The 15572-nt window shown below is 37.6% G+C and overlaps 1 protein-coding gene across 1 annotated transcript in view; it reads right to left on the reverse strand.

Moving 5' to 3' along the window:
- Positions 1–15572, reverse strand: part of LOC104510161 (RAC-gamma serine/threonine-protein kinase-like) — a gene marked incomplete at its 3' end in the record, with an annotated part of 29266 nt that overhangs the window by 13089 nt on the left and 605 nt on the right. Inside the window, exon 2 of the mRNA XM_010152325.1 lies at positions 10718–10843. Coding sequence (XP_010150627.1) covers positions 10718–10843 — 126 coding nt within the window. The remainder of the gene's footprint in view (positions 1–10717; positions 10844–15572) is intronic.

Here is a 15572-nt window from a genome sequence, read left to right on the forward strand (position 1 = left end):
GGCCTTTGTTGCTGGTGTTAATTGTGCATGATGCATACTCATGGCTGATCTTGTGAAACGCCGCTGCTTACTGAAAATACATTAAAGCAATTCTCTTTAATATTACTAGCTCATAACGAGCTTAAAGCCTCAGTTCAAGGCATTGATTTGTACGCCTGAACACCTAAACAATTTGGGACACGATTATCTAAGAAATGGCCTCTGTCTCCATGATACAAAGCCACAGCAAGTATCAGCGGACCAACTTATTCTGGACCATCCTTAATGCAGGCATGAAAGAACAGATATTGGGGGGTATCCTTGTGAGGATGCCTTGATTTAAGAACTTCGGTGTACACACAATTTTTTTATCTGAACAAGCACAGAAGATTGGAAGTGAATGTCTGTCTGGTGATAGGATCTTTTTCTGCTGCTTAGCAGAACACCACAGAAGCTTGACAGACACATGTATAAAAAACAAAAGAGGAATAAAGTAAATATTGCACTACACAGGTGTGTATTTCTTGATGCACAAACCTTTATATTCACCATACATCTGTAAAATATGACGTAAGTCTGAATGGTCAAAGAGATGACATTACATTTAACAAACCTGCATACACTGTGGAGACTCAAAAGAGAAACAGTAATCCAACCTCACTGCTTTTTAACAACTCATCTGGACCTTGGATGGCATGAGAGAAGTCCTCAACATTTAAAGGAAAGAGCTACTGCAGGATGGACAAAGGAACTTAACACAAAAGCTGGAAGAGAAACAAGGAAGACAGAAGCAGATGACAGGAACTTGGGGAGCCTGATGAAGTGCTTAAGATACTTAACCAGGCTTGTAGCTGGGTGCAAATATCACTCATGAGATCAAAGAAACACCCTTCTTCTGGGATATGGCTGGAGTCCAAGTTATGATCATGATGACAGTGAGGCTAGGGTTAACAGGCTATTTGTATTCTTAACTTCCCCAGCTGTAGCTTTAAGGAATATGCTGGGCCACATTCATAACAGAAGAGACTATAAGCATTGTCTCTCTAAGATTCTCTCATTCTGACAAAACCATCCTCTCATCTTTAATCCTATCACACTTCAATCATGTAGGCTGAAATTTTCTTTCCTGGGTGTCTGCCTAAAGCTGCACACTGCTGGAAAATACTACTTTTTGGAGACGAGACTTAAAACTTGGCAAACCAAGACCTTTGATATCCTTTTAGTATTCCTGTGAAAATGTAAGGCATCTGGCCACACTACATGTGGGAGGGATAAGAGTGCAGTAGGAGGAGGGTAAAAAATGACAGTAACAATTACTAAAGCATAAAATCATTGAATATCTATGCACTGAGTATAATCCAGAGGCTACAGCTATCTCCTTCCTCCACACCTGCTAATTGGAAAGCTCTCTCTCCTTATATGCATAATGCCTCATCCTATTCCTCAGACAATATGGAAAAGAAACCACCTCACTGAGGCAAAATCCAACACGGAAAGACGGCATACAGCAAGTTATTTACAGAAGAGATGTCAGGAACAAAAGACCAGGGAAGAAGGGGAGAAGAAAGGAAATGGGTGAGGAAAAAGACTGGAACCTGTGTGAGAAAGAAAAACTTGAGGGATAGCAAGAGTACAGCTGAACTACAGTAGCTAGTTCAGGGGAAGGAAGGTAAAGAAAGCTGCCAGACACAGAGAAGGGAGGTGACTGTGTTAGGACAATTTGAAGGCAAAAAGGTACTGAGTCAAACCTGCAAAAATGTCTGTACCAATTAAAAAGCACATCTTCTCCAGTGCTTGTTTTGGAGCCAAAGATTTTTAATTTCACCTTTCATTTTCCAATTGCAAATACATACAAAACACATACAAAAAGGCATCCATTAAAATGGCATTAACTTAAGTTTCCCAACTCAAGCATGCAAAAATTGGAACTAACCAAAGTAAACCTATGTCCAAATGCTATCTATAATATGGTCTTTACCTATATATAGTATACTATATATAATAGAATAATTATATATTAACGTGTAGATTATGTAAATCTGTCCAATATATAGATGTTATTATTTGTACTATCTATGTTTTTTTTTTCAAACAGTCCTCAAAGTGATGATGCACATTATTAACAAGAACAAATCATATGGACACATATACCAAGCTCTGTAACTACCAAAGAGTATTTACTCTCTTGAATTTTCATTACAGATGATTAACTAAATCAACTGAAGGTAATAAAAAAAAATCTTAGTAATTGAAAATGGCACTGGAAACATTTTTAAAACCCTCAGCAAAAATGCCATTTCACTATCACTGAAGGATGCTATTAAAAATAAATCTATCAAAACTTAATGAGTTTTATTAATATTCAGTTAAAGGCGGTTAAAGATTTAATTTCCCTGTGGAAGGTTAAAACTGAGTATGTTCATATCCTTCTCTTCTGAAGTAAAAAGTTTCAGAAAGAAGTGGAGGACCAGTGTATTTCTAAAAGTGGTGTGCTACCCATCCTTCTCAAGTACATAAAAGTAACTGAAGTCTGCTGATATTTAGCACACCCACATGCTTCATGTGCTGCTGTATACAAATGTATGGGATAAACAACATTCCCGTCATGATTGCAACGTGAATAAAAACTTGTTTGTGAATGTCTTTCACCTACAGCTAGGAAACAAACAACAACAACAAAAATCTATTAAGATGAATAAATATTCTAATACACAGTTACTGATAATTACCAAAATATTTTACTGCTAATTACTGGAAACACTGTAGAAGTTTTAGACAGAGAGAATAGTTTGGGAAGTACAAAAGCACAGAAGAATGAGTGAAACTGGCTCCTAAGAGCTGGCGCTGAACGCTCGAGTGATAGTTGGGTCATTACCAAGAGTAGAGAACACTCCACCATAATGTCTTCAAGTTTGCTACTATACATAAACATATGTAATTAAAGGGCTGAATCTCAACTCAAAACAGTTGGAAGTCTAAATTATCATTCAAAAAGATGAGTAAGCCAGTAAACAGACAGACTCAACTTTGTGTTCTTGTACGCTAGCCATCTACAAGTTGGAATTACACATTTTAATCCTAAAGCTTTCTGTCTTGCTGGGGTTAAACATCAGTCATGAGATTTTTCCCCTTTAATATTAGAGGGGATGAAAAACCTTGGGGGAGAACACTTGTTTGAAGCAGCAAAATACAAAATCAGTAAGAGAAACTGACAACTGTTCTAACAAGTCTGTAGCACTCACTTGGCCATTTTTTGGATCTATACAGAAAATGGGGAAAAAAAAAATAAAATTGGTATACAGAAATGTAATAGATGTTTCTCAAGTGTTTAACTTGTCTTTTTAAAGCAAAAACCAGTATGTCAGGTACATAGCAGAGGTTAACGTTCACCTCCATATCCACAAACATTGTACATTACAATTGTAAAATGTTAGGCTATCTTTTTCAAATAACTGCTACTGCCTAAATTAAGTAGTTATGCTAGTTAAACTCTCCTGAGCAAGTCTAACTACAAACTGTATTTCAAAACGTTCTGTTTACTTTACACCATTCTGAACCACAGATGACAAAGTTTGCTTGAAGCTGTAATTACTCTGCAAAGCTGGGAAGCCAATTAGAGGGCCTGAAACCTGCCAGTTCCAAAAAAAAAAAAAAAGCACAGATCATCTGTTCAGATTTTATTAAAAAGTTTAAAGTTTGAATTCTATAACTTTAACCATATAATCACCAGTGTTCTTTTCCTAAATACATCCATTCTGCATAAAAACATAAAGAAAAATAATACCATTTTATTATTTCATATATGGAAGCTTTCAACTTCAGCAGAATTTGTTGATATGGCTAGACAAGGATACTAAACATTCTAGCAGCCATAAAAAAGAATGTGCTAAAAAATATGCAAAGATTGAATATTTGAGAAATTATTTCTAATACAGATTGAGTTTTAGCACAAAAGATAACTTCCTGCGATTATCATTCAATATAAAGGAAAAAATGTTGAACCACTGCTTGCATTGTTTAGAATATATACACTTTTAAATATACATAGAAAGTGCTATCTCTATACAGATACCTGTATCTACCTACGAACCTATCTATTTGCATTACAATTCAACCCTTGTTTTCTTATTCTTTTCTTGGTCTTTCAATTACAAGATAAACACTTTCGTCCCAATCTTTGCCTATTCAGTTGCTACTCCCAATTTTTCTTTCTCATGTCAAAATGTAATGAACACACAGCTTACAAATACCTTTTTCCATTCTTGCTATCCTGCACTCCAAATCCACACTTTTCTCTGATGACTTTTTTTGTTAGACAAGTCATAGACAAGTAGCAGAACTAATACACCAAGTTTATACACCAACAGTATTTGAGAGACAGATATACATGCTTTTGCTCATATACATATGAAAAGACATGTCTTTTACATACATGTTTGCACACACCCTTAGCTTGGTCCTCTCTCAATTCTCCCACTCGTTTATCTACTCCCTACAGGAAACATGTTTTTCTGAGCCTTTCCAAAAGGCTCTCCTTTCTCACTACATTGTATCTGTGCACAGTATGACCCCAAAAATAAGTTTGGTTGCATAGAGATTTATGTGAACAATTTAATACCCTTGCTTTGGCCCCAACAAATGCAGTTTTCCCCTAAAAACGACATCCCCAAAACTGCTGAACAGACAATTTTTCTCCATTGTCCTTTTGATTGTCTCACCCTCCTCTTTGCATTCCTCATTTCTTACCCAGCCCTACCACATCAAGTATAGGTAGCTTTTCAGCGTGGTCTGTCCTCACAGCCTACACTCATCCTTGCTATCACTCTTTATTCAGTATCCAAATGCCACTCATCCCTCTACTGTTCCCATTTCAGCACCATTTCTCAAAAGCATTTCTAATTCCTCTGTTTGCCATACTGGTCCTCTATTAAATCCTGTTAAAACTCTCCTTCACCATGTCTTAAAAAACAGGAGGAAGGGAAGGAGAAATAGAGAAAAGAAGGGGGAAGAGTAAAAATCTAACCTTGACAATGGATTAGTTGTTGATGTGCTGAGACCACTGCCTGTACTACAGGCTAATACTGTCTCATTGTTTTCTCATACTCCCCCCATCTGTTTGCATCCATCTGCTGTCCCTTGCTTTATATTTGGAATTTTAGTATTTTGGAGCAGGGACTGACTTTTTGTTCTATACAGCAGAAATCCCACTTCTGTGGGGCTTGGCTTATGACGAGTACTTATATGTGCTTTAATGATTAACACAGCATATATGACCAAAAAAAATATATTCCTTGAAGCTGAAAATAATATCATCTTTGATGCACTTCATCAGGCTGGAAAGTCTTTTATTTCCAATACTCCAAAAAATACCAAAGTAGCATCCATGTCTTTGTGTCATTACACCCAGTTTGCCATTTCCCCTTCATGGAAAGAGGAGATTTCTACATGTTATTGCTGGGTTTTGACCAGGGTTCAGTTTCTTTCCACAGAAGACATCAAAACTATACATCCTTCTCTCTCTTTCAAGCAAACACCTCAATTTTATTTATGCAGCTGTGTGTATCTCACCAGCATAAAACCCCTCAGACCTGACTGTAAACTCTGACCTGCCATGCTCATATCAGGCCCTATTTAGAGATAACTGGAAATTACAGTATGCTATACTGTGTCTGAGAAAGCCCTGTCCATTAAAATGGAAGGATGAGACCAAGGAACTCATTTCCATTCACGACCCAAGACAACAACTGAATCCAAACTTCTAAGTCAAATGACAGAACACCAACTACACCACCTAAAAACCAGTCCTAAAGTACCATGAAAGCCTCCCAAAGAAAATCATTGGTTCAGTTTTCCAGAAAGCTAAATATTTCCCCATCCATACAGACAGTCATATTGGTTATACATGTTAGATCCAAGTTCAAATTTCCCTAAATGCATTTGCATATGCAGTACATGACATAGACATTGCCTTTTTCTCCCCATAAATATTTTCAGTGTTGAATGAACATTCTTTATTCACTTGCACCATTATTATTTTGGAATTAAGTCTGTATATAATTCATTATCTACAGTTACATGCCTATCTCTGGGTTCATGTCATTCAGTGTTGTGACAATTAAAAAAACCCTGGGACTTAAAACTTAAATCTCATTGAAAAATTAATTGTGGAGTTGCACACAAGGTCGTCTAACGCCGAAGTATTTTGACGCATAATTTAATCTCACTTAAAGCATACATATATATTTTCCTACCCGTTTCTTTAGAGAGTGTCTCCAGAATTCTTTACAGCCCTAACATCATTCCCCTGAAACCTTTCAATGTTCATGTTTTCAAGATTTTTAAATTCCCAAAATAATAAAACCTTGTCTGTTGCCCACTGAAAGATTAAGATCAGAAAAAAGGAGCACAGTTTCTCCATTTAGAACAGCAAAGGTTCATCAGTAATCATTTCTGCAGAGAAAAAAACATAAAATAAAGGAAAGGTTATAAAAGGTTACCTTCTCACAATAACTAAAATTTGCTTTTTCTTTTCAAAGACAAGGAAAAGGGTAGCTGTACCAGAGAGTGCTTAGAAAGCACTATCTTTCAAGATAGGAAAGAAATTCCAGGTGACATCATTTTTGGCCAAAGCTCAAAGGCTACTGTGAAGGGATACAGCTCTTCCCAATTATTCCCCACATAAAGATCAAAATGAAGGCAAAGGGCCAATTCTTAGAGATACCTCATCCCAAATGTGCTATGTGATTACCTACATACTCATCACATATGTCAGAAGTACCTTTTTTACCAGTAGAGGCACAAACGCTCCTTAAGTAGAACTGAAATAGATTTCTTCTCCACTCTGCTTTCCTTAATAATGATGATGATCAAAGGCCAAAGTGGTTTACACAAAGCAGCATTGATTCTACTTATGCAACACTGGACCAATTAAAAACAGTACTGGTGAAGCCACGTTGGCTGGGGGGGGGAGGGCGGTCACTAAAGGTCCTGTCACCTAGAATACCAGTTTTGTTCCAAAGAAGCATAATGGGGTTTTTTAAGCCAGGACAATTTTTTTTAGGCCTCTGCCTGTACAGAGAAGTTATACCAATTGAATCCAAATTATTTTTAAACTGGTTTTGACTGCATAAATGCCTAAGCAAAAGCACTTTACATTAACATATTTTATTTTGCAGTTGAAGTGGGCTAGGAATGCACACCCACTCAGCTACCATGACTCAGTCAATCAAGAGTATCTCTTTAAGCTACAATAGCTTGATTACTTGCAGCAGCTTGTCTCTACCTGAAAAGAGCTGAACTGATTTTGAACCAACCAATTAAAGTAAGCTCACACTTCTGAATTTACCTCTGAAAACCAATATCAACCAGTTTTACGTTTCCACAATGAATTGCCCATCAACATAATTACATCGCCTTCATTTATCGTTAAGTGTGTGGTTAGATACGAGGGCAAAACTTTCTGTTAGTCTGTTAGCATTAAGGAACTCAAAGGGTACTTCAAATACACAGCTCAATCGATCCCCATGTTAAAAAAAAAAAAAAAAGGTGCTTCGTGGTGTAAAATAAGTTGGTTCCACAGGACAGAAACCAGCATGATTCCTACACATTATCCAGTGTCACCAGAGCTGGCTGGTTCGTTTAGCCCTCAGGGCAGCTCCGCAGATGCGGTGCGGGGTACTCCACCAACTTTGGCAAGTGCCCAAAGGCAGAGGAGCAGCAGCCATGGGAAGGCAAAGTGAAGCCCCTGCCCAGGACACCGAGGGGCCAGTCCTGTATCCTCCCCCATGGCTCCAGCCCTGCTATCATACCCTTCAGTAAACTCCGTTTCACTTTCAGGGACATACTTAGGCTCCCAGGAAGAGAGATCACTCACCTCCATGTCATGCCCACGCGGTTCCCCTACATTGTGTGGGACAACGATGGGCTGAAGTGTGAGCACACTACCTCAGGCTCTCCCTCTCTATGTAGAGCATCTATCTGTTTACACACACGCTTCCCAAAGCCTTCTCCCCCCATTTCCCCTTACTCCTCCCAGATCACCCCAAGGAAAAGGGACAGCCTCTGAACACTCCATCCTATGACAAAACACCACCCGATGAGAAAGGCTTTATTCATAAAGACATATTTAGCACTGGACACACTGCTAGCAGTATGTTAAATAACTTCATTCTCTCTGGCCTTCCTGTCATTCCTGATGGAGTAGGCAGACAATGCAAGATCTGGGAGAGAGTAATGATCAGGTGTGGGACTTTAAAGATATCTTGGAAGAAATCAGGGAGCCACTCTAGACAGAATGATACTATGCCTGGGAAAGAGCCTTTCACAAAAGCAAAGCTGGTGTCACAGGAGTGGAAGGCAGTGGACACTGGTGGGAAAATATCCACATGACGGAAGAAACTACTTTCACAGAGCTGGATATAAAAGTTTTAAACTACAGAACAAGTATCATACAAAGCAGAGCTGTGCAAACTTTCCAGTGATGAACTCCAACAGTACTACGAAAATAATACCACAGCCTTGGCCTTTTCTGCTTAAATAACAAGCTGTAAGCAAGAGCCAAAGATGTCTATCATTTGGAGAGCAAAAAGTAGACTGAGACCACACTCTCACTTTACAGATAGCTACAAAGATTACATGAAGATAGGACTGTAAAGACATATCTTTATGTCCCTGCCAACCTAATCAAGATGGTATTAACAGTGATCTCACACTCCATCTGCCTGGCTAGCAATTTATGAAAAGCGTACTTCACTATTACAGGAAAAATATGTTGCACTGCTTGTGGCCACAAACCTACTGCAGCAGCTCAGGAACTCTTGGATCAGAGGGCGACAGACTCGTTCTTGACGTTTACCAGGTACTGCCCATAAGATCTGATTCATTCCTATAGCGATTTTGGGTTTTTGTTTGTTTGCCCTACTGATGATCTCATCTTCAGACAGATAAAACTGCTGACAAAAAACTTACAGTCCCTTGCAATTCAGAGCGTAAAACCATACTGTTTTGCTTTTCCTCCTGTGAATTCTACATAGGTACTTCACTTAATTTTATGGGATACTTTATACATATTGAGTATTGAGTGAAAAATCTCCCTATTCTTGCACCGATCAGCAATAATTTCTGATTGAATTACTCTTTTTCCTGCCAGAAAACAGAAAAACTCATCTTGCTTACCGGAACTTTATTCCTTCTAACATTGCATGACTGTTCCTTTAGCTTACATTGCCTAAGAATCACACCTATGAGGTTTGCTTGTTGCAGAATGGTTTTTTGGAGTTTGGTTTTTGGTTTGTTTGAGGATTTGTTGGTTGGTTGGTTGGTTTGGGGTTTTTTTTTGGAGGGGGGGAGGGGTGGTGGTGGTGGTAATGGTGCCATTTTGGAGAACAATATGAAAACCTCCGATTTCCATCAAGGCAAAGTTCAAGAGCAGCATTCTCCTATCAGAATTACATTAAATGACCTCTGGGTATCAAAACAAACAAACAAACAAACCCACCAGTATCAACACACTGGAATTAATTGCTAATTATGCATTTCTTCACTGAGCAGAACTACTGTCTGGATCATCCTTCTAGTTGCTGCAGCAGAGAAAGACTAGATATGCACTGAAGAACATACTAAAGCAGGACAAAAAAACCCTGCTGTAGTTCTACAAATGTTCTTTCTGCTGCACATTGGGGAAGAAGTATCTAGGAAAGTACTTACTGCTATAAATGAGTAGGTTAGGATATTTAGGGCAGTTACTAAGGAAGAGCAGCCTATGGTCTATTCAATTTATACTCATATGAACAACAACTTAAAAAAGACATCACTGCTTTTTACGCTGAATAGCAACAAGGCAAAATGAGCCTCTAATATTGCTAGAAGGCTTGTACGCTCAATATCATTTGTAAGACCTGTCACAATCAGAATATGCAGTTTTCCTTCTCTAGTTGTGGGACAAGACATGGGCTTGGAACACGAGAATATTTTCTTACCAAATATATACCCAAAGTACTTTGTATACAAAGGCTGAGCAAATCTCAAGAACAATTTTATCAAGAAAATAGGTAAATTCAGTTTCAGTAGCACTTGTTCCATCTTCAGCAATGCAGAACTCTTTATTCTGTTCAGAAACACTCTTCTAACAATCTCGCTTTGCCAGATCAAAAACCCTACAGATTTGTCTTTTAGAAACATCCTTAGAAAACAAGAAATCAAAATATCTTCACTTTAACCAACAGATACACACTTTGTAGCTTTGCTAATATATGCAAATTGCCTGATTGCTTGAAATTACTGATTAACCAGGCTGGAGAGCTGATTACCTGATTATCCAAGAGAAAAATAATTTAGCATGATTTTGTGTCATTTGACAGTCTAGGTAATTTTTTAATTAATTTGGGTTTTCAAGTGAATTCAGAGATACTACAGAAAAAGAGGTCAATGATCAGATAAAGGTAAGCTTTTCAGGAATTTTTTTCTTACAACAATCATTTGTCAAATGTTAGTGTACAGACACTTCAGACACACACACAGATGAGAACTTAGACTTCCAAAATATTCAAAAACCAACCCATGGTAAATGCTCTTGTAGAGCATACCTTGCAGAGCTGGACATAAGATTAGTGGTGCACTAGTCTGACACAAGGCATCAAACCTCCAATGTTACCAATAAATTCAGACCTACACACAAAGCAATATGTAGCAGGTATTTTGTCAATATGCTGAGTGAATAATAAATACTGGAAATACGTACTTGCCACTGAAAAGTTGTTGAGTGGATATGGCAGATCCACATCCTGAGGCTTCTCCTTATAGCCTATGAAAGAGCCATCTGTCTTTAGCAGGAAATATCTTGGCCGCCAGTTTTTTATATATTCTCCTACAGAAGGAAAAAAAAAAAAGTATTCATTAGCACTGCAGACGAAAAGCTTTGATATTAAAAAAATAACATATTATCAGTGTCTAACATTAATTATACCAAAATCTTTTAGAGATGTTTTCAATTTACAGAGGGAACCTTAATTCCTTCCAAAAGAAGAGAAAATGGAATTGCAGTGGTAAGCCAGGATGATACAACTGACGCCCCAGAATAAGAAGCTGCAAGCACCATATAATAATGCTCTATAATTCTAAATTTCATCATGCTATACTCTTCAAAAGCCTCCATCTTTACACATATATACAGTTTGAAGTTTGCTGCAGGCAAAAATAAGCACCACAGCTTGACTTTTAATAACAAAATTAAATCTAAACTACTACAAGGTAGGACATTTATCCTGCTGACCCAAAGCCAAACCCACTAATTTCCACATAACATACACTGAGCAAATACAAGACAACTGGGGGTAATGGGAAAGCCTACGCAAAATATACTTAACAAATATATCTGAAAGTAAAAGGAATAAAAAAGTAGAAGCCAATTACCTTTTAAAAGGTAAATCCATCAATAAACCTACCACCACTGCTTTTCCTCCATACCCTAGTCTGAGCAGGACATTCTGCTAGCAGTTCAGAACAAGAAACATACAGAACAGGTCAGCAAAGACAATAGCTTCATTAATGCCACTTCTTTGCTATTTAAAGGTTAAAAACCAAAATCTCAGCAACAATTTTGTTTTTAAAGTGTAATTATTCACTGAAGTACAGGTGAGTTTAGATCTGCCCAGCTTTCCAATCTCTGGTTTCTATCACCTCTGCAGAGTAAGTAACGTATGCACAAGTACTTACTAAGACTTTAAATAAGTCACCGTTTTATCATGATACAAGTGAACATTCAAATAAAAAAGAAATGTATGTGACAATGCAGAGCTTCCAGCCATGCCTAGGACTTTTCACCATTTGCAGAAAGCTCAGAACTGACCAGTCCAGCAGCTGACTGGGCCTGGGCTAAACCCAGCCCTCTAGTGCCATTCACCACCTCAGCACCCTGCTAACTGTAGCTACGTAGCTTTTAGACAACTCAAAGGTCACAAAGAAATATACATCGAGAATACTCCATTAAAGGCTAATATAAAAATTCACTGATCGCATCTTTACCTTTCCATCACAGCAATCAATTGTCACTGAAGTTCAACACAGGAATTGTTAAATATGGCCTTGCTAAACTTGATCACAACTTGTAAGGCTTTTGATGATGCCTATGGCTTACAAACCTAAGTGCAGCCATTAACATTTCCGATTTTCAACACATATTTAAGCAGAGAAGCAGGGTAGGAAGGAGGAGACAGAAAAGAGGAAACAGTGAGAAAAATGAACTAATCGTGTTATGTTTCCTGGCACTCGGTAGAAAAACTCTTCCTGTTTAGTCTTGCTTTAGACAGCAGACACCTGCTTGGTTTTGTTATCTAGACATTTGCATATAAGTAGAAAGAAAATTGAAAAAGTCAAAGTATTCCTTAATTTGACCACAGAATTAATAAGAGCAGATATAGAGCTAGTTGCATTTGTATTGACTCAGAGCTTTCTATCTCAGACCTCTGGTGCTAGCTCAGCTGGGAACATCCCTACTGACACTGCCAGTCTGAACTGATTTCCCACTGGGAAACGCCAGCTCACATAAAAGCAAGCAATAAAAAAACCCCCAAACCAAACCAACAGGTATGAGATATTTGTAAGCTGGAGAAGAAATACAAGTGCAGTATGGGAAAACAAATGTGTTAACTTCAAGAACAACAACAGTGAAAACTGTATCATCATCAGGCCATGAAAAGGTAAAGACATTTATGGAATTAAGTTTGCTGAATACTTGAAAATTAAATAATTATAGGCCTAAGTAAAGGTGTGACTCATATTTTAGGAACATTTAAAATATGCCCTGCAAGAAATCTGCTAAAATCTGCATGGATTCAAAAGTTGAAGCCAAACCAAAACCTTATGTACCAGATCATCCAATCTAAGTTTTAAAAATATTAACATCCTAGTTGATTTCTTAAACAGACCATAAAGAGAAATTCTGTATAATTCCAATAAATTATATCCTATTTAGTTCTAACAGTAACTGACTGTTATCGAAGTGGCTGTTAGGACATTTAAAATCTATCAAGATCTTAGTTCTATCTAGAAGATATGTTAACTGGAAGGCAGGCACCTACAGCTGCTGAAGAAGAAAGAGCTCCAGGACAAGCCTGGGGCGAACGCAAACATGCCTAAAACAGGCCAGCCATCCAATGGCTCAGGTTTCAAAGACAGTCCTCCTTTCGGTAAGGAATAAACTGGATGGGGAGAAAAGCAGAGTCTGCTCGAAGACTCAGAGCTGATAAGGTAAATACACTCATCAGTCATCCCAGGAAAGAGGAGAAGCCTTTACTCACTTACATACACACTCTCTGGAACTAAACCCGTAGAAAAGGAGACCGTCCTAGCAGGTGCCCTTAAAGACCCAGCACACATTTCCCTGATCACTTACTCCCTCTTCTCATCTTAACACAACACTTTAGACTGCATTGGGCTTTTGCTAGGTACTCCGAGTCCCTTAGTTAGAAAACCAAACAGATTTTTGGACATCTACTGACTTACGAAGTTGATGTTCTGCATTTAGAAAAACCATTAGAAGAGTATGACTAGCACTTCCAAGCTCCTCTGAAGAGAGGTAGTGACTTTAGACAAAACCTAATCACAAGAAGACATAAATATTGAATGGCATGTAAGTACCAGTTTATCCATGAGCACAGCTGTACCGCTGTCTTCACCATGCAAACTACAGCCAGACACGGGATGTGTAATTTAAAAGCAATTGCAAAACACTATGGCTTCATAAGGATCCATATATTACTTTCATAGACATATTTCTTTGAAGAATGTTTCTCCTAAATGGTTCCCCCAACATGAATCACGGTCAGACTACTTTTTCAAGACATCTGAACAAACACACACAGATACACACACACCAGTTTTGTCTTGAAATGACCAATATTCCAATCCCTCTTCAAGGCCTATACATGAATATTTATCATCTGCCCTTTATTTATTTTGTAATTTAATTAACAAATGGGTGAACACTTTTGAAGACTAAAGTAAACAGTTGTATCAGTGAAGAGTTCACTTAGCTGCTCAAGTGGTTTAATGGCTCTCAAGATGCACTCTAGGTGCTCTCTTGTAACTGCATTCCTTCTACATAATCTGCTTAAAGACAGAAAAACATTTTAGTCCATACTTCTTAATAGACATGTGCTTACTGAACTGCTTTGAAAGAGAAATCCTCCATACAAAAAACACAGCAGAGTATTTGAAAAGAAAAAATGCTTCCACATGTCTTCTGACTTACCAGACCCACACTGACAATAAAAAAAAGTATATTTTATAGTATAAGCAATATTAAATTACTTTAAAGATATTTGGATATATTGGAGCAAACAACAGGAAATTTACATCTGAAATTCATTAATCCAAGTGAAAAGAAATTCCACGAGAAAGGAGAAGTCCAGGCAGGCTAACCAAACCACGAGATACCCTGACAATTTAATGAAATGGAGCTGCAGTACTTAAAAAGCAGTGGATCTGCCACAGAGAATTAATCAGTTTCTACCCTGCTTCCTGCTGATGTAAGCTAAATTATTATTTTGCTTAAATTTTCACTCTTTTAAGTTGAAAAACATGTTCTCCTAGGATCTGTTTATCAGACAGTAAGAAGAGGTCTCTAATTTGAACCACTGCAGCAAAGAAAGTAATTCCTACATCATTTTAATTCTAGTCAAAGTTTTTAAAGCTACTTGAGAAAAGTGGCACTAGAACATATATCTCACAGATATATACAGGCAATAAATATACACACACAAAATACAAATTTAGAATCAGTTTTAGGCTGTTGAGGTCTGCTTTTTTAATAACTACTGAGAGAACATACCCAAAGGACAAAGTAAGACAGCAGTACATCCTTGAAGCACATGAAAATGCAATCTGATCTTCACGCAAAAAGCACCCTCACAACATGTGACTCTTTAATTAACGTTGTATTTAATAATACACTGGCTAACAACAGTAACAAAGAATGCTTAATGTTTGCTTGTTTAGAACATGACCCTGGCGGCTGGCTCTGCATTCGCCTCTGTACTGCAACCTTGCTGATTTTTCTTTTTTGCCTTTGACAGCTAGTAACAAGAACCCTGCCTTCAGGACTTTCCACAAAACAGGTTTATTCTAGTGATGCAGTGTTTGTGGGTTTGATACTCCTGAGCAGCTTCACAAAGAAGAGCTTTCTAAGAAATTGTATCAGTAGTCAACAAACCCGTGTTAGACAAATGTATCACTCTTAAGTTCGTAATTTTCTGCTTCACCTCAGAACTTAAACTCTTCAAACACATACTTCACCTCAGATTTGATGGCTGCAGTTGTTAGCCCCACCACTTGTAATCCTTAAGCATATAGAAATTTAGCAGTTCTTGAAAAATTATTCAGTAATTTAAAATTAATTTTACTATTAAAAAAAATGAGTTTTTTTAAAATCATTTTTGCAAAACATCTACTTTTTTCATTATGTAAATGGTTTAGAGGTGTGAAGGAAATGTCTTTAATATACAGTGCTGATAAGCAACAGAAACCTGAGTTCAAAACCTTGCTTACTTAAAAGAAGCAACAGCTGCCACACAGACATAAGTGAGATTTAAGGGCGG

The sequence above is a fragment of the Eurypyga helias genome, unplaced genomic scaffold, assembly GCF_000690775.1.
Source record: "Eurypyga helias isolate BGI_N326 unplaced genomic scaffold, ASM69077v1 scaffold20505, whole genome shotgun sequence".
Lineage (NCBI taxonomy): Eukaryota > Metazoa > Chordata > Aves > Eurypygiformes > Eurypygidae > Eurypyga > Eurypyga helias.